Consider the following 25062-nt stretch of genomic DNA (forward strand, 5'->3'; position numbering starts at 1 on the left):
CATTTACGTTGTAGATGTCTATGGGCTCCAGTAACCACTTAACACCAGGCGGGCTGTGAGCTCGTCCACCCATCTAAGCAATAAAAAAAAATAGATTGAAAATGTACAGGAGTATTGATAATTCCTACAATTGACCCGCATCAGGTGATACTAGTACCACAAAAGAACAATGACGAAAACAAAATCATCGAAGAAATAAAAACAACACAGAAAAATTATATTTGCCACTAATTTAAGTTAATTGTGGTATAATAAACAAATGCAAATGAGTTTATCAAGATACATTGAAGTGATATTTATATTTACAGAAGCATATATTTCTGTATGAATTATATGTATACCTAGATGAGTAGTGCTGTGTGTTTGTGTGTATTTCATGATGTTCACGTGTGCGCGTGAGTAACGCAAGTGACAGCGTGAAAAGTATAAGTTATCTATATATTAATACGTGAAGCAAAAACTTTGTATCCCTTTTTACGAAAATTGCGCGGACGGAGGAGTATGAAATTTTCCACACTTATAGAGAGTACAGAGAAGAAGTGCACAAAGCTAATATTTTTTTTAAATAAAGCATAAAAGATACATTAAATCAATAAAGAAAACATTACACACACTACATACCATGTATTTGACGCACACACGCATGCGTATTATTTATTGTCAACCTTTTGTTCTTGACGTCTGTGGTCAAATTGAGAATAGATTAAATATTGTTTGTCTTTATAAATATTTTTTTATAGTGTAGCCTTGGCGAAATTTGTGATTATAGAAGTATAAAATACGATCATAATAGTGTACAAACTTACAATCCCAATTAATTATAGTCGAATTTCGACTACTGCGGGACCTCTAGTGTATTTTAATTCAACCACTGAATTTTTCGATCACTAGTATGGATATTAAAATTATTTCCTTGAGGTTAGTAATATAGCTGTAACCCCGCTTGCATTGGCATGGCTTCAGCCTCTGCGACTAGGCTGCTTACGTCACACGTTCGGCTTAAGGATTAATTTGTGTTTTCGTAAAGTATATATATTTTTAAATAACGTTTTCCAGACTTGTTTTTGTTCAGGTTAGACCGTCTAGTGCGAAAAGGCAAGATACGCTCTTGATACTTTTGGTCCCTAGATTGGTAGAAACAAACTTAAATCTTTTCAATTTCAAATTCCTTGTACCATTTGCTTTAGTAGTTCACGGCAGAGATATACTAATAATTAATAATTACTAGCTGACCCGGCAGACTTCGTAGTGCCTCAATCGATAAATAAAGGACCTAAACTTTTGTATAAAATAAACTTAAAACAAACAAATGAAATCCGTCCGACGGGGGACACATCGAAGGAAAAACATAATTGTTATTTTTATTTAATTCCGAGCATTTTCATATCTATCTACCCCTTAAACCTTCTCTGGACTTCCACAAATAATTTAAGACCAAAATTAGCCAAACCAGTCCAGCCGTTGTCGAATTTTAGCGAGACTAACGAACAGCAATTCATTTATAAATCTATAGATTATAAAAAAAAATACACCCAAAAATAATGTTTACAAAGCCATCTGTTACCTATGGGTGAAACTATGGATAGGCTGGTTTTGCATCAAAATTTATTATGTTTTAAATAAATTGCAATATTCATAATTATAAGCATGATTATGAAACATTGTGGGCTAGGTCACTTTTGCACTGACGGCCTCATATGGAAGTCACTGGTCCCTACAGTATATAATTTTTTTTTTTTTTTTTTTTGTTTTTTTTTTTTTTTAGGTCTGGGTTCAAAGGACCGTGCATGATCGGTCTTACTTAAATTATGATTGATGACTTCCGGTGATGTTTCACTATCAAATGGGCCAAATGCCAAATGGCAAATGCTTATGCTGTCCATGAATCGTCTACCTTAGAAGACAATTAAAAAACCCACAAATAAAAATTAGGGAGATATAATGTTCCTAAATCACTGATGATAGATTCCGGTGTAGCAAGCATTTAAGATGGCTACTTCATTTTATCACATTTATTATTCACTTATGGAATATCTTATGTGTTACCACTTGTGGGTTTATCGTTACACTGTCTTATACTATGAATATTAATAATACCCATTAAAGTTATTTCCTGATAATCTAGATTTTATTAATACTTTTATAAACTAAAAATATAGTATTTTGTTAAACACAAAAATCTTCGTCCTAAGTTTGATAGTTGAAATTAAGCAGTTGAAACAGTGAAAACGTGAATTGGGAATTGATTATGATATTTGTATATTTTATCGTAACAAAAGTAACGATTATTAGAACATTAAGGGACTTTCACTTTCTAGACTTTCATTTTTATGAAATATAAGCTACACGGTACTAGCAGAGTCTTATAATAAAAAATTGCAAACTTCTTCTAAGTAAGTTTTAACAATCTAGACCGGTTTGATGAAAATTGATAAAAAAAAAAGCTATTACAATACCCATTTGTGAATCTAAGCCATTCTCGAATTAACTGAAACACACCCAAAAAAATTCATCAAAATCGGTCCATCCGTTTAGAAGTTCAATAACATACTCACGGAAAGAGACATTACATATTTTTTAAATTATTTTAACAATGATATTGTACTATGTGTATTTCTTTGTCAACAGAACGAGTGCTTACACGCTGCGGTAACATCTCTTACGAAGAACCAAGCGGAACACTACGACAAATACAATTGTTTGTAAGTTCAATAATGATACTACTAGCAAATTCGACATATTTGAAGACGTCGTGAGCTAAAATAAGTCTGAATGTATTTTATTCGTATCGAACTATGCGACTATGCCAATTTTCAAATCTCTTTTTTTATGGCATAGATAGATAGCCGATCTCATAGCCCATCTGGTGTTCAGTGGCTACGGGAGCTCATAAGTATCTACAACGTAATTGCTGCCACCCACCTTGAGATATGAGTCCTAAAGTGGCAGTATAGTTACAACGGCTGCCCCACCCTTCATAACGAAACGCATTATTGATTCATGGCAGAAATAGACAGGGTAGTGGTACCTACCCGTGTGGGCTCACAAGACGGCCTACCACCAACCAGTAATTACGCAAATTATAATTTTGCGGATTTGATTTTTATTACACGATTACTTCCTTCATCGTGGAAGTCAATCGTGAACATTTGTTGAATCGGCACCCGCCTGCGGAATTCGAAGACCGTTGCATCGTTAGATACAAATGCACCGAACGTCTTTTCTTTTAGGCCACGACGACTTCAAAAATCTCACAGGCCGGTGCAACTTTTTTTTTTCTTCTCAGACATATAATGTAAAAGAAATTGGTTACTAGTTTCCCGTCTTCAACTATATCTTGTGTAACCGAGCTCAGCCGTGAGATGAAAGGTAAACATGACGCCAGATCCTTCTCCAAACGAGGCTTGCGGAAAGTACTTAGCGGTAGTTAGCGGCTTGTCCGTGCCTCTGGCATTGATAACGTCCATGGGCGATGGTAACCACTCACCATAAGGTAGGATGTATGCTCGTCTGCATATATGGGCTATATGACCTACATGGGCTTAAAAGAGAAGGCTGTCTCTCCAAATCTACCAAGTCCAGCCATAAGTTCTGTTACAAATTCAAAATAATTAAAAATTTGAAAAAAAAATTTTTTTTAAGTAATCGTATTTATGACCAGACGAGTTAATACATAAGGATGGTTACAGTGGTTCATTTTGGTGGGAATTCAAGAGTGAAACCAAAATTGATTTGTTCACAGACGCAGATTACCCGATGAAGTGAAGACCTGTAGAAATTATGCGTATCTCCAAGAAATCTACGACGCGGTGCGAGCGACAGACAGTAAGTGTTACAAAATTCATCGCATGTTGAGTTTACGCGCGGTTTTAGTGATTATTTAATTTAAACCGAGTGAATGAGTTTGCTGGGAATTCTGGTTGTAATATACATACGTATCTTATGAAATCTATACATATAAATTGGTGTGTCTGTTTATAATATTGAAATAGCCTCTTTTTACTACATGCATATGAATATCTATATACGGTACATACACTAAAATATCATTTTTTACAATTTTTGTCTGTCTGTTTGTTCCGGCTAATCTCTGGAACGGATGAACCGATTTTGACGGGACTTTCACTGATAGGTAGCTCATGATATAAGGAGTAATTTAGGCTTTTGTAGACTAGCTTCGCCCCGCGGCTTCACCCGCGGTACGACAATAACCGCGGGTAACATCGCGGGACTCAGCTATCAATAATAAAATATAATGTTTCGGAAGCGAAGCGAGGGCGGGTCGCTAGTTATGAATATAGTTTTTACGAATATATATATATTTTTATTATAAAGGTTTTGGCTTTATATTAGAATATACGACTATCACTTATTCAAGATATGTCTACTGATTTACCATTATCTAGTAAAGGATCTTTCATGTCTCAAATGTGATAGCGGCCTACATGTCACAATGACTATAATTTCAGTCTACCCACAAGGCTCAAATAAGATGATTATATTTACCCACCAATTTTAGAATATTTATAATAAAAATAACCTTGCATGTCCTAATTAGATTTTATTTGAAATATTTGTTAGTGTTCATTATTCGGAATCCTCGGTTTTATCAATGAGCAGTTGTTCAAGATGTTAAAACAGATCTTATTATTTGATCTGTAACAAATAAATAATTAATTCATTATTCACATACTTTTGTACCATCCAGGCTATTCCAGCGTTAAATAAATCTAATAGATAAACCACAGAACTAATAAATAAGCCAAAATAGATGTTAATATTAATAATTTAATTTGATGACTAGATTTGAGACACAAAAGGAAACTGAAACTTGGTTACTTTAAAGAGTTCCAAGATCCTGAATGGGATTAGGGAGTGATAGAGTAGGGAGAAATCGTCGTAAAATATTAATTAAAGAAACACCAAACTACAGAACTTATTAAGATGTATAGCAAAACAAGAGCGGTGTAATCTAAAGGAAAATTTATCTCACAGACGTAAATGGGTCGGCCAGATTAGGGTTTCTAGACGGCTTTGAAATACTTACAAATTGTATATGACGCGGGTTGATGTAGACCTTGTTGGGAACAAAACGGATGTTAGGAAGGATTTACGTTTAGACGTGGCGTGAAATTGCACCGAAAATAAAAATTAATATATCATTAGTGCAACAATAAATTATTAAAAAAATCTTTCCTCTTTGAAAATCTTTACGATGAAGCCAATTGAAATGTTGGATATTATAAAATAAATGAACAATGAAACCGGAGATTAAACCGTAAAAATAGTTTTTATTTTATTTTTTATTGCTCTTGTAGGCAGACGAGCATACGGCCCTGAGCATCATACCTGATGGTGAGCGGTTACCGTCTCCCATGGACTTCAGCAATGCCAGGGGCAGAGCCAAGCCGCTGCCTGCCGCTAAAATAGTTTTAATAGTTTCTTCTTCTGCTTCTTCAAATTAATCTTAATGCTCAGCAACACCATTCTTCACCAAGAACGTCGATTCAGACGATCATTGAGCCAATTAACACGTTAACAGTCCGGTGTTACGTATGTGGTACACGGTGAGCGGTGCCGCAGAGTTCGTGTTCCTTAAGAGGTACACGAGCCGATGTGTTTCTCTACGGGGCCTAGATCCACGGACTTGTCAAATTAGTTAGTGTTTTCTTTGTGGACTTGTGGCCAAGGATCTAATAAATGGAAAAAGTCGAAAACATGTTATATTTTTTTTAAATTCTTAGTATAGCAACACGACATAAAAAAACTTAGAAAAAAAGATACAAATTTTAATTGGTGAACTAAAAGTTTAGAAAAACAAACAACGCAATATGCTTGTGCCACAGAGGTCTGTATTGCGAGAAAGCATAAATTCTGTCAAAGGATCGCTCGAGTATTAGTTGTCAGTTATCATGCAGCGACCTTCATCAAGTAAACCTTTGTCATTGTTACTACTATACTTCCGGAGGTATCCAAACACAGTAAAAACTGTAGACCTCATGCTTGTATTTTAAATTTAATTGTATAATTAATCATCGGAGAGTACATTTCCATTGATCTTTGAATGCCATTGTATTCTAAATAAAGTGTGTGTCCTCTGCTGCATATTATTTGGCATTAATTTACTGCTATTTTACTTAATTACTCTATGTACTTTATTATTGTGTTTTAATGACAGAGGCGTATATTGAGGAAAGTTAAAATACTGGGAAAAATCCCTTAAGTTGAATTCCAAATGTTTCAGCGTTATTGATCTTCTTTTTATAGGTCTCAATCTAAATGATATAAAAAAATCTATTCAAATGTAATATGAATTTTTTCGATGGCCTCAGATCCCCAACTGAATAGATTGATGTCATTAATAAATCTCACAATAGCAATTTCTCTGACACAGCCTAAGAAGATTTCCGAAAGAGCAACAAAAAAGTTCATTTATATCATGAACGCTTGACTTCTTTGAACCCTTCTCAAGGTGTATTTAACTTTTAGATGCGATCCTTTTTATTTCTTATGAATACTTATGGTTGGAACATTTTAATGGATAATTTGAATCTTAGTGATATTTTTTCCAATAACGTGTTTTGCAAAATGGACAAAAAATTACCACGAACATTAGATTGTCTTATATGTTTTTTTTTTTTAATTTAGAAGGTCAGTTCTAGAACAATTTCAAAATTGCTTCAAAATATATTTAATTGTTGAAGGTCAGTACTTTGACGACATTCCAATGTAACTAAGACTCGGTCGAAATTTAGACTAGGTCTTGAAGGGAGCTTTGAAATTCACAAATATTTTATACCGATTGGACCATGAACTCTACCCTCTACTCTACTCTATCTATAATAGTAACAAAAAACTACTGAAATCCTTGTTACGTAATTAAGATACTTAGTATTAATAAAAAAAGATGTGTGGTGTCGTGGGACACCGGATAGGAACGAAGTTCCCAATTATAAAAATATTAATTTAAAGTTCTATTCGAGGTATGAAGAAAGAAAGAGAGAGAGAGACAGACAGACAGACAGAGAAACATGCGACGCCGCACAGCTTACAATAGCTTACTATAGCAAAAAGTGTCGTGACAACTTTTCGTAAGAATTTTTTCCGTCTAGCCCCCTTTCACAACGCGCGATAAGGAACTTCGTTCCAATTATGCACTAAGCATAGTATTAGCTTAGTTTCTTAAATCTTAAGGACTATTGACACTAACGAGATTTCACTATTAATAGAACGTTTAATCATAAAATATGTTCTGATCCATTAAATTCAGGCCTATAAATCTACTCACCAGTTTCCCTGTCAAATCAGTCACCCTGTAAATCAAACAGAAAATTAAACAAAGCAAAATTAACGCGAAGATTTCCAAAAGCCTTATTGAATAACTTCGTTAATTACAATCTCTGGATAATATCTTTTGTTAAAATTAATTAAGTTAAATTCGTCTTTTGGCGAGGTGTCGTATCATAATGGAAATTTTGTTACAGGTGTTAGCACTAAAGATTTTATGGCGAAATTAGGAGAATATTTAATATTAACAGCGTTTTCACACAATTGCCGATTGGAGAGGGCTTTCAAATGTTTAGGCACCAATTTGACTGAATTCCTGACCACATTAGACAGTGTACATGACGTATTGCACGACCAGGTTAGCATAAAATTTGTAATTCAAATTAGTTGTTTACATTTGCAGCAAGAACGGGTTAAATTACTAGAATTTTATTTCAAACTTTAGTATTGATTTATAAAATTTGTTTTTAGTAGGTCTATGTAATTAATTGTAAAAGTTAAACGGAAGAGTACAAATGAGGAAGAAATAGTAATAGTGATATTTTCATTTTCTTTTAGGACGATTCACTCAAAGACGAAACTATTGAATACGAAGCTAATTTCGTATGCACAACATCACAAGAGGGGAAGATACAACTTCATCTCACGACCGAAAGCGAGCCGGTCGCTTACCTACTGGTGGGAAGTCTTAGAGCAATAGCCCGAAGGCTGTACGATACACGGACAGATATAAGACTGATGAGCTACACCAACGACCCAAGAAGATTTAGGTACTGAACTTTCACGATGGTGAAATCAAGGCTTTTATGGTAAGTTACCAAGCTTGTCGTGGTATTATATTGTTAATATCAATTGCAGATATGAAATAAACGCTGCCCCGCTAAACCTTAAAACCAAAGAGGAAAACTGCGATACAACGAATGAACCTGCTCCAATTGCCACGTCAACCAAAGTGACAGATCTGAAGATAGGCGTCGCCAGTTTCTGCAAAGCCTTCCCTTGGCATTTTGTTACAGATAAGCGTTTGGAACTCGTCCAGCTCGGTACGTATCGTTGTTTTCGGTATAATTTTTTTTGGAAAGCCAAATAGATTTTATCAGAATGTGGTTTAGTCTTGGCATCTTCGTTGTTCCAAAGTACCTTTTTTGTTTAATGTGACTCGAATTATTTAATTATGTTTTTCACTGTCCAATGCAATAGCAGTTTGTTCTGCTAGTAGTATTTGGAATTGTACATTTTATATTATATTTGTTTAACATTTCAACAGCTTTACTATTAAAATGAAAACGCTTTTTGGAAATAAACCACACTATTGCTACAAAACAAAACGGCTAATTTGAGGTCGTCGTGGCCTAAAGGATAATATGTCCGGTGCATTCGTGTTGAGCGATGCACCGGTGTTCGACTCCCAGGCGGGTACCAATTTTTCTAATGAAATACGTACTCAACAAATATTCACGATTGACTTCCACGGTGAAGGAATAACATCGTGTAATAAAAATCAAACCCGCAAAATTATAATTTGCGTAATTACTGGTCGCAGGACCTCCTGTGAGTTTGCACAGGTAGGTACCACCACCCTGCCTATTTCTGCCGTGAAGCAGTAATGCGTTTCGGTTTGAAGGGTGGGACAGCCGTTGTAACTATACTTGAGCCCTTAGATCTTATATCTCAAGGTGGGTTGCGCATTTACGTTGCAGATGTATTTGGGCTCCAGTAACCACTTAACACCAGGTGGGCTGTGAGGTCGTGCACCTATCAAAGCAATAAAAAAAATAAAAAAAAGTCTGCTGATAACGTAGGCGGTTTGAATTTTTTGTTCAAAATTTTACTGTGGTATGATATCACACATTGTCATATTTTTTCTCTAAACACTAATTACCTATATTATGCTAAAAAGCGAATAGAAATGTAGAACTATGAATAAATTTCGAATGCAATCGCAAACCGCTGCATAGGATTCGAAATCTGAACTTGTGAATAGAATTCTAATTCCAAGCTGGAACTATTTCTGGCTGACCTAGAAAGGCTTTGTATTATGTAAGACGAGACTTACTATCTACATTCAAGATTCAACAGTGCCGACAAAATTAGAATCTCGCTTATGATTTATTCAATATCTGCTTGTTCTATGTCGATAATAATAAGTTTGCATCACCACAAGACGCAGCGGCATCATACATGCCTCTCATTTGCGAATTTGTAGGTTCGATGCTGGACACGTGTAACTTTAACATTCAGTTAATTGGCAACTTGGTAAGCTTAAAGGTAATTGTTAAGCTTAAAAGATAACTGACGGGTGAATGAACAGAAATTTTAATTTATTAAAGATAAAGAAAAATCATTTATAATAAATAATTTATTAAACTCTCGTATTTGAAGAACTCCCTTGATGGTTTAAAATAGATTAGGGGTAACATTTTTATTTAACAATATTAGGAATAGTAATTTTAAATATCAAATTATGGATATTATGTATCTACTCGTATTTGTTGAGGCATCGCTTCTCCGATTAAATTGAAGCATCCATGTTGACTAGATTAACACATTGACTGCCATGTAGGTCACCGGTGCACTACGCGGCGCACGGAAGTAGTTATGTCGATTTCTATTACTAAGAACGCCTGGATTACCAGACTTTGCCTACTTTTCTTATAATGTATGTTTTAGTCTGTTAGGTCTCTAGAAATAAATTCAGTCTCAGTATCTTCGGATTCATCTTTGCCAGAGTCTATTAAATATTCCGGCGTCTTATTAAGAAGATCGAAGAGAGAAATCGACGTAATTACTTCAGTGGGCCATGTAGGGCACCGGTGACCTACATGGCAGTTAACGTGTTAAGTGTCCGCTAGTAACGTGCGGTGGTAAAAAGGAGATGAAGAAAGGCATGCGAGATAGTAGGAGTTTATTGTATGTATTTAGCTCAGTAGTTATTATAGTCAGAGCTGACTTTTACTAGTGAAATGTCAATTTAATTAATGCTTTTGAAACTGCTGCATTCGATATCTTGAAAGAATTTGTGTCCATTTTGTCCGACTTCTTTTGGCGTCAAATCAAATTCGTGGATCATTTGTGGAATTTAGTGTATTATTCTCACTATGCGCCAATAACTCGATTAAGCAATTTGGTTTAGTATTATTCTGTACTCATCTTTCAAAGCTTTTTTTCCTTAATAATGTACCATTAAATGAAATCCCTTCGTTAAGCATTATTTTCGCCTCACCTCCATTACATCACATTAAATAGGCTCCTTGAATTTACGATTCACTTTACGTTAAGCCCTTATTATTTACTGTCTCACAGATAATTTATTCTTCATTAAGTAAGCCTAATTGGAGTTTATAAATGATTCTTGTCCACCTGATGGTTGGCTGGAAGAGATCGCTCTTAGCGATAAGACCGCCAATTGTACTTTTTGTGTTTAATGTATCGCACTGTTTATTTGTTTTTTGGTGTACAATAAAGAATACTCTCTCTCTCTCTTTCTCTCTCTCTCTCTCTCTCTCTCTCTCTCTCTCTCTCTCTCTTTGTTTCTAATTAATTAAATATACGCTTGCATTATTTAGGCTATGCAAAGTTTATTTTAAAGCAATCGCTTAGTCTGGCTTTGAAAAGTAGGACGTCCGTTTTTGTATTCGAACTCAAGTCTCAAGGCGGGTGGTGTGTCTCTAAATAGTTTCGTGTAGCTTATCCGGCTATCTACTACCAATAAATAAGAGAGCCCTTAAGATTTTGTTATCTGACAGCCCTTGCTCTTGAACAAGTCTACGGCTTGGGTTGTGTAGGAATCCCAAAACAAAATATGTGTGATGGATGTCTAAAGATGCTACAAAACCATCGCATAAGTTTCTCTTTAAAGTAATATAAAGGATTGGGCCATGTTTTGAGGCTCAACTATGATAATTTTTTTTCTACAAACAACCCAAACAACAGTATCATTTGATTTATGGAATTCATAGAAATTTGATAAACGCTAATTCGCCACATACCTTGAGACATGTGGTCAATCAAACCCAATCTATCTATCTAAAATTTTAATAATATCGCTGAAAAAAAAAAACCACCAAAGTACCAGGTTTCTTGATATTTTTTTAGACGCCAACAAAAGTCTCCAGCTGGAAATAGGTCACCCCAAAGTTCGCCTCACTAATCGGTCCTACGCAGTTTCCATCCAGCGGATTACCACGATCTTTACCAGGTCGTGGTTCCACCTGGTGGCTGGCCTGGCCTAACCACAATGCGTTTGCCGGATTTACTTCTATATGTAAATTATTAAAAAAAATATTAAAACAATGCGAAATATGGCCGGTATCAGACCGAGAAAATTTCAAATATCTTAGACTACCTACATCTTGTGAAATTCCTACAAAGTCAATCTCTATAAAAAAAATTGAACGAAACATAACACTCAACCCAACCCCCTAATTCCACTTAGTTTGACCACCTCAACCCATCTGGGACCATTCTTTTCCTTCCCACCTCAGACGTTTCTTAATGATGTTGAAATAGGGCCGTTAAATTCGCCGGTAATGTTGGCAGGTGATTATCGAAGGGTTTTTACGTCTATGCCATTTTCTTAGACGATGATGTAACCGTTTATTTTAACGATAGCGGCGACTCTGCGCTGTTCACAGAGATTCGATTTGAATTTCATCATAGGTAAATTGCAATGAAGCTTTCGTTGAACCTTAAGAACTTATCATGGCTTATTAAAAATTTCCAATCTAATTATGGCACACGCAATATATGTATAAAAGTATAAATTTCTTCTGGGTGAATACTTGTATGTAAATTGTCAGCGTGTGCCTTGTTCCTATAATATGATTTCTGTGCAAATGTTAAGTTTATTTGGTGTTAAAAGTCGGGCCTATTGACTTTTCACTATCTCTCTGTAGTAGTAACTGTTATGAAAACCTTATTTTCTTTTTATTATGATGCCTCAATGTCTATCTTCAAAGCTGGCGGTGCATTCTGTAGATTGGATTTGTCTGTTTTCGTTTATAGCCATACAAACTTCGACTTGGTCTCTTGAGGTAGTTGGTGCTTACGCTCTGATGTCTATGGCATCTAATAATCACTATATCTTAGACGGGCTATACAGTCGTTTGTCATTCATTACTTGTCCGTCTTTAGAGAGCCACTTTTGGCGTCGTCACTACATTAACTATAGTTGTTAAATTTTCGTATGACTGCAATGGAGAAACAAAAGTAATTATATATGTCGGCGCAAATATGACTATTTACCTACTGATCATCAACTAATTACTCTGTGATAAGAAATTGATGTTAAACAGTCCCTTTTATTGTAATTTCAATACTTTAAAATCTTGTAAACACGCTCACGTGTTTAATACTTGTAAACACGCTGACGTGTACGGAGTCCTATAAATACGGCCGTGCTGTCTAGCGTTGATTCATTCGTGTCCGAGCCGTAGTACAGTACGGATCTCTCTGTAACGTTGTTATGCTTCTCGTGCAATATACGCAGTTCTCGTGAAGTTTTGTTTTGGAAGCCCAAATATGAGTCATCATCGAGAACTTAATGACCGTGACGTCAACAATGCTGACGTCACACTTTTTAAAAACATTCCTTCAGCGTTTCTGCTCCGTCATCAGAAGTGGGATCACATGCCGCCTCCGCTCAGCAACAACCTGGAGACCATTTAACCATATCGGCGGAATAAGACTACCCTCCAGCAACAGCCGATGAGCCTATACATCTACTCCACAAATCAGCATGGTCGAGCAACAAAATCAACACTCAAAGATAAGTTTTTATTTTTAATTACCAAAATTACACCACAACATAAGTACCACAGTGTACGCCTCGGCAAAAGTACCACAGTGTACGCCTCGGCAAAAGTACCACAGTGTACGCCTCGGCAAAAGTACCACAGTGTACGCCTCGGCAAAAGTACCACAGTGTACGCCCACTACATAAGTACCACAGTGTACGCCCACTACATAAGTACCACAGTGTACGCCCACTACATAAGTACCACAGTGTACGCCCACTACATAAGTACCACAGTGTACGCCCACTACATAAGTACCACAGTGTACGCCCACTACATAAGTACCACAGTGTACGCCCACTACATAAGTACCACAGTGTACGCTCACTACATAAGTACCACAGTGTACGCTCACTACATAAGTACCACAGTGTACGCCCACTACATAAGTACCACAGTGTACGCCCACTACATAAGTACCACAGTGTACGCCCACTACATAAGTACCACAGTGTACGCCCACTACATAAGTACCACAGTGTACGCCCACTACATAAGTACCACAGTGTACGCCCACTACATAAGTACCACAGTGTACGCCCACTACATAAGTACCACAGTGTACGCCCACTACATAAGTACCACAGTGTACGCCCACTACATAAGTACCACAGTGTACGCCCACTATATAAGCACCACAGTGTACGCCCACTATATAAGCACCACAGTGTACGCCCACTATATAAGCACCACAGTGTACGCCCACTACATAAGCACCACAGTGTACGCCCACTACATAAGTACCACAGTGTACGCCCACTACATAAGTACCACAGTGTACGCCCACTACATAAGTACCACAGTGTACGCCCACTACATAAGTACCACAGTGTACGCCACAACATCCTTATCCGAACACCTTAAATAAATCTACGAGAACCGCCGAGAACTCTACGAGAACCGCCGAGAACTCTACGAGAACCGCCGAGAACTCTACGAGAACCGCCGAGAACTCTACGAGAACCGCCGAGAACTCTACGAGAACCGCCGAGAACTCTACGAGAACCGCCGAGAACTCTACGAGAACCGCCGAGAACTCTACGAGAACCGCCGAGAACTCTACGAGAACCGCCGAGAACTCTACGAGAACCGCCGAGAACCCTACGATACCCTCCGAGAACCCTACGATACCCTCCGAGAACCCTACAATCAAATCGCATTAATAAGTCTCAAACCTTCATAGTTACAAGTAACGCAAGTATAACAGATGCGCTACTCAGAGAAACTTTTTATTCCTACAGGTCAATGAGAATCAAAGAAAAACCTACGAGAATCAATGAGGCCGGTGCAGAGCACGCACCGCCTGTCAGTATGGCCGTGTCGGCGCAAATATGACTATTTACCTACTGATCATCAACTAATTACTCTGTGGTAAGAAATTGATGTTAAACAGTCCCTTTTATTGTAATTTCAATACTTTAAAATCTTGTAAACACGCTCACGTGTTTAATACTTGTAAACACGCTGACGTGTACGAAGTCCTATAAATACGGCCGTGCTGTCTAGCGTTGATTCATTCGTGTCCGAGCCGTAGTACAGTACGGATCTCTCTGTAACGTTGTTATGCTTCTCGTGCAATATACGCAGTTCTCGTGAAGTTTTGTTTTGGAAGCCCAAATATGAGTCATCATCGAGAACTTAATGACCGTGACGTCAACAATGCTGACGTCACACTTTTTAAAAACATTCCTTCAGCGTTTCTCCTCCGTCATATATTATTTGGATTGATATTCTGGAGAGGCAATGCACTGTATTCTCATCTAAAAAAAAAAAGAATACCTACATTACGTTTTATGGCGAAATTCAAAACATGCTCATCACGCATCACGCACATTAAAAACTAACTCACGCATTAAATATTATTAAATGTACGCACGATTCGACATTAAGTCCTTCAATAACACAAAATAAATTACAAGCATTTTTTACGAGGTTGCAAATATCTCGCCATTAGCTAAAATACGATAAAATAAATGTGGGTGTTCCAACTTTTTACGAACATTTACATACATCACAGTCACGTCAGTTGAATCAGCTGGTTTCGGTATAGAATGGGACATTAATGCGAAGACATTACTCAGAACAAATCGTTGAGCGATTTATTCAAAAGTTACTTGCGTGCTTGAAAACTAGAAGAAGTAGAAATAAAAATCTGGAATACTGCTCACATTTTCGCTTTATATCACGAATTTATTTTGTTTATTTACTACGTACATGGGTGAATGAGCTCTGGGTTCATTCGCGGTTTTATAATTGCCGGAAATCCTAGAGATCACAACAGGATTGCCACTACCCACTTTAAAACAAGGATTGTATTGTATAAATGCTGCTGCGTCTCTAGTTAATCTTATTCGCTCTTTATCCACGAAAGGAATGAGGTGGTGCATTTTTAGGTCAACATCACATAGTCCAAAAGAACTGTGATATTTCAAATTAAAACACTAGGTTTCGTATGGCATGTAAGAGGATAAGAAAACAAAATATCAATCCAATCCAATGCCAATATATATATATATATATATGTAATTAAATTATCGTTAAACACAGTATCTGGAAGACTGTTACTAATTAGTGTTTTGCCACATCAAATTTAATTAAAAGTTTTCCGTGATGATGTATTGAAGATCTGAAAAATATTGGTAGCTAACAAAACTTACTTGGCTTTTTTGCTCGTTTCATACTGTTTTAGAAATGTTCATTAGTGTTTCCTTCTGACCTAGATAATAGCATTATAATTAACGAGTCAAGCGATGATTGAGCAGAAACGGGAATTTTTAGGCGGGAGTCAACGAACGAAGCTTAATCAAACTTCCATTACAAATGCAAATACAGTCGCTTTACTTCGGATGTAATTATACTATTTAAAAGTACATAATGAACTATTAAAATTATTGTTCGGTGGAATAATTATTGACAGCAACAGCCAATTTTTTTCAGTATATTGGTTCCGAAATAAATAACCAAGACAAGCCATCATCGAGTTTCTGAAAATATTTTTGAAGTTATACTTATTTAAGCGCGTTATGAAAAATTTATGAGAGTGAAATTTTACGATGCGCGCGCACCGTGACACAAAATTAACAGAATGAAGTTGCCCACTAAATCGCTCATTACGATACGACCGACGTAACTTGGCGAGTCTGAATATAGCCGCAGGTGAACTTTTCGAACCGTACCGAGAATTACCGGATTTCTACGTGTTTAATATGCGTGTTTGAAGATGTTGTTTAATCGTTTATTTTTCAAATTGATTAAAATTTAAATAAAAATAAAAAAATTACAATAAAGTATAACTTCTTACGCGCGTACATAAGTACACGCACCCTTTTTTTACTTTAAGACTTAAGATAATAAACATGTATGATCTTCCAGCTTTACATTTACTTAATAATATTTCCATATTAAAACCATTATGGCGGTACCTCTTATAGGAAAGAAGATTTTTGAAAAATACATGTTCCGAATAATGAAATACTGGCCGTTACTCGTCAGTTCAGAACTAAGTAATTTTATTCGCTGGGTGAAAGATATTCCCTTTGTCTTTTCTTATTGCCTCTATAGTCAGATAGTTGAGATCCGAACCGAGGATCGGGTTCAGTGGTGAGCTTTGGGGGAGGTCTATGCCCAGCAGTGGACTGCCGCAGGCTGATGATGATGACGGCCCACCGGATGTTGAGTAGTTATCATGGTTCATGGACATTAGCAATGCCAGAGACAGAGACAAGCCGCTTGCCGTACTCTCTGCAAGCCTTGTTTCAAGAAGTTCTTTCCATGTTGATTCCTTTCCTTAAAATATTTACATCCATGACTGATTTGATTATGATTGCTCAGGTGGAGGTTTCATGCGTCTCTTCGGAATGCACCTCGCCTCTCATGGTTCGTCTCTCAACACGTTCTTCAGACTGCTTCGTCCTCGTGGAGTCCCCTTAGACTTCCGCGAGATACTGAAAAGGGTCAATACTCCCTTCATGTTTTGCTTGAAGATACCAGGGTCTACTTCTTTGGCTGAGGTAAGTGAAAATTAATTTCAAAACAAATTATTAAAAAATTCTGCAAGCAATTCAAAGATCCCTTACATCGGAGATTTCTTGAGACATAATTTTTAGGTTATGTTTGTAGGTATGTAGTCTGTATCTTTCTAACCGTTATGTGATGATTATGACAAGTCATTTTCTACTTGCTTTGTACATCTGAACACTGTGTCGTAAGAAAATATGAATAAACAATAATATAATTTGCATGATCGTTAATATTATGGAACGAGAATTTCCTATCTTTTAATTCAATAGCCAATAAGAAGCAGAGCTTTGAATCAAAGGATATTCCGACGGTTCAAAGGTTGCAGAGACCTCGTTATCAAAACAAAAACCTGATAAGATCTTGATTAATCATAAGGTTTAATTTTGTCAGGTCTTTGATGTGTACAAAAAGGTTATTTCTTCGGAATCCTATTTTAGGTAGCTTTGATTGTGAAATTTCAAGAAGATTATCAGCTTTATTATTATTATTACCTTTAAGAATTCGATTTCATATTTGGTTCCAAAATAATTTATATGTATAGAGTTTGTTTTCAACAAAGTCAATGTTTCGTCTCTTAGTTGAGATTTTGTTTTGAGAAAATGGGACCTTAAGATTTGCATTTATAGTACTATCGAAAAGGTAAGTGATATTGATACGCCAGATCCACTGTCCTAACATCTATGTCATAAATATTAAATGCTATTCTAATATGCAAAATAAGAATGCCAAAATTGTTTATATCTAATGCAGTAATTCTGTTCTTAATTAAAAAGATTTTAATTAAAATGAAAGTCCTGAATTCGTCGGTATTCATAATATTACTTATTATTGTTCGGTATTTGGTTTTTCCTGTTACGTTCCTTATAAATTTGATTTCGTTTCCATCCCTCCATTGAGGTAATTTAAATTAAAATACATAGAAAGCACAGGCAGATCTTGTAATGATAACAAAATTATAATTAATATTTGGTATGCTTGTTTCACATTCAAAAAATTTTAATGATATTAGTTGTGCAGGATTGCGTGGATTTATATGCGAAGAAATTTAGCTTGCACCCGGAAACCTCAGAGGGCGAGTTTTACTCGTTCTCAATGAGTAATACTCAGGTTTGCGAATTTTAAAATCTTAGTTATAATCCAGTTGTTCAATAACATATACAATGTATCATATAACAGAACAATATTTTTTCTTTAATTTGCTCCTTAAAGACCCATTCATTACCCAGACGGCATATGCCAAATTGCCGAAATTTGAAACCTACCAAATATTGTCTCAAAAAATATTTATAGCATTTTCTGTCAATATTATAATGCAGAAGAAATAGGCCAATGTATTTATTTGATTGACCTTTCTATGAAAAAAATATATTCGTTGCTCAAAACGAAGCTAATACCAGAGTAACGACACAAATTAAAATTTCCAGAACCACATCAGAAATATTGTAATATCAGGCATTTACTTTTTGCCTTGGCGGCACTTAAGCCACTGTCATTACCTCCAGTTACGACACGGAATGAAGACATTCTCCGCCCGCTAGCTTACTGAATAAGTAATATTCGCCAAGAAAATGTAATCTTTGAATAAAAATGGCATTATTTTGGTTAATCTCTCACCGTCTGACACTATGAAAATGTTTTCAGTTACAATTTAAGATAACTCCTCTGAATTTATGAGTCTTTATTTGGGTGACCGCTTTAATATCATTGTACAAGTAAAACTTATTTCACTACATTATTTATCTAAATAATTGATGCTACAGCTTTCAATGTCCTAAGCTTGACCTTTATGATCTTTGGGATTTTCTTGGGTTTCTTCCTCGTCAGCTACAAATATAAATGTAAATTAATCCCAAAAGAAGTAGGCCTATCGTTAACTTACGTACTCTTGTGGGTCCAGTTTCAAAGTAGCGTTCTTGTGGTTGGACTCAAAGTAACATTAAGTCGCGAAAGCTTCATTTTTATCATCAACATTGTCACGTGATAAATCATAATGAAGTGTATTCAAAGTTAACCTATAAGCCCTTGTTTCATTAGCTGTCGAAACTTTATGTACTTAATCATTGTTCACTCCATTAATTACAAGTTCGTGTAAATTTTCAACTTATCACATTAAAATTTTTAGTTATAGATTAGATTAATTCAAGTTTCCAAGTTTTTGTAATTGCTTCTCGAATTACGGGATTACTCAGAGCTTTGCGAATGAATTGCGAAAGAATTTTTTTAACATTTTTAGAGCAGAATATTTGATTCTTGTAATTTACAAAAGTATGAAATATGATATTATGGCACATAATTTACGACATTAAAATCGAAACCAAGCTCGGAATATTGTAGAACCAAAATTACACAGCCGACAATAATCAATTTAAAATTAATTCCAATTCATGTTTGTTCGTATTATTAACTATACAACATATTTAACGTTAAGATTTAATTTCAGATTTGTTGGTGTAAGCGTTCATTTTATTTCTGCCGTGACTTAATTATGCGTATTAGTTTAAGGGATTGTCAGTGGCACTATCACCACCACTTTACACCTCACGGTGAGCGGTAATAAGTACAAAATACAAACATTCTAGTAACCATAATTAGGTAACAGCATGTTGAGAAAGAACTTGCTTGTATCTTAGCGAGCAAAGCAATAGCTTTAAAAATCTATTAAACTTCAAACAGGAATTAATTACAATCTATACTATACTATACTATGTGAATGGTAAGATCCAATCATAGTATAATAATAATCTGGATACAATAGCAGATAATAAAAGGTTTTATGTTGTAAAAACTATAATATTAAACTCAAACAAAATAACTAAGCCAGCTTAACGAACGGCTGTATCACAAAGCGATCTTCATCAAGAGGACTGGCAACTCAAAGACATAACAACCCGTAAAATATGATAGCAGAAGGCTATTTTTCACACAAAGTTTTCGTACTCAACTAACATAATTTCCCACTACAATACACTTATATCACACATCCAGCAATCCCCTGAAGCTATGTCAGCAATTTGCCCGGTCGTCTTCATCCCTTTGTGGTCCAACGTTCTTAGTGGGCTTCAGAACACTTCCATTTCAAGACGGGCCTTTGTACTTGTGTACACAACAATATTACCAAGTGGATGGCGACAGAATTATTTACATTAAGCCCAAATTGGTTTAGGTGTTTCATGGATAAGTACAAGATAAATATACTCCGATGGTACGTGTTCAAATATTGATCTGATAAGGAATGTTGTTTATTGGTGTTTTCCGTTTCGTTTGTGTTAATTGCTTTTAGTGTAATTTAGTGTCTTGTTTTTATTGTTTTTATTTTGGTACTGGAGCCAATAGACTTCAAATCCTGAACGCAGTCAGACATTTTGAAAATTTATGTTAAAGTCTCAATCGCATTGTTTGTTTGCTGTTCTACTCTTCAAACTGGAACTCGTAAAGAATTCACAAGAAGGGAGTAAAATGGCAGGCACTACAGCCAGATTTAATATACATAACGGGATATATAATAATGTTTGTTTTATTGACAAAACGTAATATTAACGTACACATGTAAGTTGAATAAAAAAGTAATAGGTATTTCGATTCTTTAATGGCATCAATTTAATTTAAAACATAATGGTCCGCAGTTAGACTTGTTTTTTTTTTTGCGTTATACTACTCAGAATTAACTTTTCATGCCATATAAGACGATCACATAACGCCCAACTTAAACAAACCTTTTCTGAAGCGAAGAGAATGTTCGAAAAGTAAAACCCGTATCAAAATGAGCTCGTTAACTTAGATTTGTAAGGGAATGTAAACATTCGGTCCGTTTGTTAGCCCCTTAACTATGTTTGACCAAGGAATTGAACAGGTTCCCAGAAAACGTTTGGCCCGGGATTAGGTTGGTCTGCATGTGGCGCCGCGAATTAAATTAAGTACAGGTATATACCCATTTGATTTACAAAATATAGGCGTGTTAGTATTTTGAGTATTGTTCTAGAAGTTTTTAGGCAGCGGCTTGGCACTGCCCCTAGCATTGCTGAAGTCCAAGGGCGACGGTAACCACTCACGGGCCCAGGGTAACCAGGCGGGCCGTATGCTGGTCTGCCTACAAGGGCAATAAAAAAAAAGTTTGTTCATTTCTTCGTAATTCTTGATAATACGATTTTTTCCATAGGAAGCGTAGCTCATAACAATGGAGTACATTTATATATTTTTATTACACTTATTTATTTCCACTGTGAATGCATTTGTATTGTATTTGTATATAGCGATGTTGTGAAATTCACAAATTAAATTCCATCAGTGACGCAAGCCCCCACCGCTGTGATGAAAATGACTTGTTCAAACTGGGTTTGAAAGGAGCTCTTAGTCGCGAAGAAAGTTTTGCTGATATTCGTGAACTACGAGGAACCATACTCGATTAAACTGATCAAATTTTTTTAGCAAATTAATAAGACATCAAGGGACAAAAGAAAGTTCCCATGGGAAATCAACGATTTTAAGAATATCGCTGTTTCCTTGAGAAAGAAAAAAATGTTTGGTAAATCAAAAGAAATAAATTAGATTTTCCGGACATCGAACCGTCAGATGGATTACGTGCAATTTTTATATTTTTTTGCGCTTTTAGGCAGACGAGTACACGACCCAAAAAATTTTTTTCTGGCCGGGTGGCGAACCTCCTACGAGGTCTCCGCACCTAGGGGTCGCGCGGGGTATGTGGGACTTGACGATCTGCAGGTATTGGGAGCAGACCGCAGGCTCGAGGAATTTTAGGACCCTACCGCACTAAACAACTCCCCTGCATTATTACACCCGACGTCCTATCTCCGTCCGGGATATACGACCCACCAGAGTCAAGCCGCTACCTACCGTTTAAAATCTACTATAAATTAATGAAAATCGGGCATAAAGCCATTAAGGGCATATCCATGATGTTACCTATCAAACTGATAAATATATTAAAATTATATATGCACGCCTGTACACATACACACATACTATTATTGAACGGGTTCTTATCAAGATTTTCGAATTCAATGAGTTCCCAGTATTTTGGCGATGCTGCAAGCAACACGATTAACTAAAATGACTGAACTAAATTAAAATTGTTTTTTATATATTATAAAAAAAAATACGTAACCATATACCGAGACAACCTGATTTACCAAATCATAACAATACCAAAGATAAATGATTCTAATTCAAAATAACGGGAGACGTCGAATGACGATGTTCGGGCAAACAACAAATCCAATAAAACAGTATTGCTTACTTTTAAATCAGAGCCCTTTATCTTTCAATGGAAAACCCTTTTTTGCATGTAATACCACAAAATGTTTTTATAGGTTCCTTGTTATTTAATTCCATTTACAACGGGCGTTTCCAATTCTATTTGAATGTTAAGAGAGTAGTGAAAATGAAGTTTCTTTTGGGAAAAAGAAAGTAAACAAAGTATTTTTTGGAATAAAATAATAAAGGCACAATACAAGACAATTATTAAGATAGTGAAATGCAATTAAAATTTTAATTGTAGATTGTTATTGATATATTAATACCTATTTTTTTTAGGCATAACTTAGTTTACTCTCCCTTAAGTATTAAGGGGTTAATACAATCCTGGTCCTATTAATAGTGAGATGAGCTTTGAGATATGAGCTTAGAACTCATATCTCAAAGTAAGGTGGCGGAATTTACTTTGTAGATGTCTATGAGCTCTGGTGAGCACTTAACATCAGGTGAGTCGTGAGTTCGTCCACCCAACTAAGCAATAAAAAAAAAATACCTCATAATGACCAACACAAGGTGTCATAATCATATTACTAGCCTGTAGTCATCCAATGCTGGATATTATAATATACCTCTCCTAATTTAAACCACGGAACCCGGTCTTGGGCTCTCCTATACAGAAGTCGAATTAAAAAAAAATGTTTTAATAGACTTCCATAATTCCATAAAATCAGACAGAGAAAGTTTCACCAAAAGTTTAGTTTGAAACTTCGTTCTTCTAATGAGGTCCGTATTGTTATCCAAATTAAACATTTTGCAAAAGTTAGTCATTCCTCGCACTGAATTGGCTGAAATTAGTTGATAATTCTTAGAAATTGGGGAATATTATAATCAAAAGTTTTCTGCACGGGCACTTGTTTACCTTTAATAAGTATTAAGGTTTGCGATGTCAAGAGTTAAACTTCAAATTTCAAAAATGAAAAGCTAACAGACTACGTAATGATTTTTTTCTTTAAATTACTTTGTTTTTTTTTTTTTTTTTTTTTTTTTATTGCCTTTGTAGGCAGACGGGCATACGGCCCACCTGATGGTGAGTGGTTACCGTCGCCCATGGACTTCAGCAATGCCAGGGGCAGAGCCAAGCCGCTGCCTACCGCTTAATACTCTCCACAAGCCTCGTTTGAAGAAGGACATGTCATAGCGCTCGGGAAACACCGAGGAGGGGAGCTCATTCCATAGCCGGATGGTACGTGGCAAAAAAGATCTCTGGAAACGCACTGTGGATGACCGCAGTGGCTCCAGGTAGTATGGATGAACTCTACTCCGGTGGCGGGCGGTGCGATGGTAAAAACGAGATGCTGGTATCATCTCGAACAATTCCTCAGAGCACTCCCCATGGAACATACGGTATAAAATACAGAGGGAACCGAAGTCCCTCCGCAGACCCAGAGGCTCCAAACGATCCGAGAGAATGGGATTATCGACAATCCGAACGGCCCTCCTCTGTATGGAGTCAAATGGAAGAAGCTGGTATTTGGGAGCCCCGGCCCAGAGATGGGAGCAGTACTCCATGCGAGGCCGGACTTGTGCTTTATAAAGCAAAAGTCTTTGTCCAGGCGTGAAGTACCGCTTCGCTCTGTTGAGGACTCCCAGCATTTTGGACGCCAACTTGGCTTTGCCTTCCAAATGACTCCGAAACTGGACATCGCTCGAAACGTCGACCCCAAGTATCCCGATACTCTCGGAAGGTTGCAGGGATACTCCTTGGAATTGCGGCGCCATGACAAAGGGGTCCTTCTTCGCAGTGAACGCGCAAACTTGTGTCTTTATCGGGTTGAATTGAACCAAGTTCAATTCACCCCATTCGGAGACTCGCCCCAGAGAGTTCTCCACTTCAGACACAAGTTTTGATCGTCTCTCTTGCACCACGCTCCGAGAGAGACTTATGTTTAAGTATATGGTTTAGCCAATAAGCGGATCAGTATACAATATCCTGCCTATAACTATAAAATATTGGCAGAATAGAACAATATCTTGTCAAGATTTTCAAATAATTGGGTCCAGTTTTATGAAACAGCGACGTCACCAAAAAGATTAAAAGAAAAGCGATGCGTAATTTACAAAATTTCTGAAAAGTCACTAAATGACCATTCTGAACAATTGGATAGGGTTGAAACTTAATCATATTCTATATATTATATGTATGACAAAATACTCAGAAAAGATATAGCCAGACATAAAATTATGATAAAAGATATTATTACTGCGGAGAGGTAACCGCATACAGTACGTTGTATGGAAACCAAGGTCGCATCCCAAGTACTTGTGACATATCTACGTTGACGATGACTTCTACGTTTAGGTTATCTAGCACTATAATAAATCAAGCCTGTTAATAGTAATTATGTACAATCTACGTATATAGCAGCCTTTTTCGAAAACAAAGTTAGTGATATTGAATAATTCTACAAGTTCGAATAACACATATCAAAACAAATTTTACTGTTAAGCAAAATCACCATACTAAATTTCTAGCGTAATATCTCCCTACATATTTATATCTACTGTTGGTTCGAATTTACTTGTCAGGCTTATTAGATTTATATAATTTATCTTGTCGAGGAATATCTGTTAATAGAAATAATTTTAATCTATTCTCTAATTGAATAGAACTTATTGTATTCTTTAAGAAGATAAATCATTAAAGCTGGTTAACCAATTTTACAGTCATTACCGTTACAGTTTATAGTTT

The 25062-nt window shown here is 36.1% G+C and overlaps 1 protein-coding gene across 2 annotated transcripts in view; it reads left to right on the forward strand.

Annotated features, from left to right (window-relative positions):
• Positions 1-25062, forward strand: part of GC-a1 (soluble guanylyl cyclae alpha-1 subunit) — a 110581-nt gene that overhangs the window by 58683 nt on the left and 26836 nt on the right. For both annotated transcript variants that reach the window (XM_012695713.4, NM_001246275.1), the window contains 6 exon segments: positions 2629-2702; positions 3743-3825; positions 7485-7645; positions 7846-8057; positions 8146-8330; positions 16914-17092. In XM_012695713.4, coding sequence (XP_012551167.2) covers positions 2629-2702; positions 3743-3825; positions 7485-7645; positions 7846-8057; positions 8146-8330; positions 16914-17092 — 894 coding nt within the window.

The sequence above is a fragment of the Bombyx mori genome, chromosome 14, assembly GCF_030269925.1.
Source record: "Bombyx mori chromosome 14, ASM3026992v2".
Classification (NCBI taxonomy): Eukaryota; Metazoa; Arthropoda; class Insecta; order Lepidoptera; family Bombycidae; genus Bombyx; species Bombyx mori.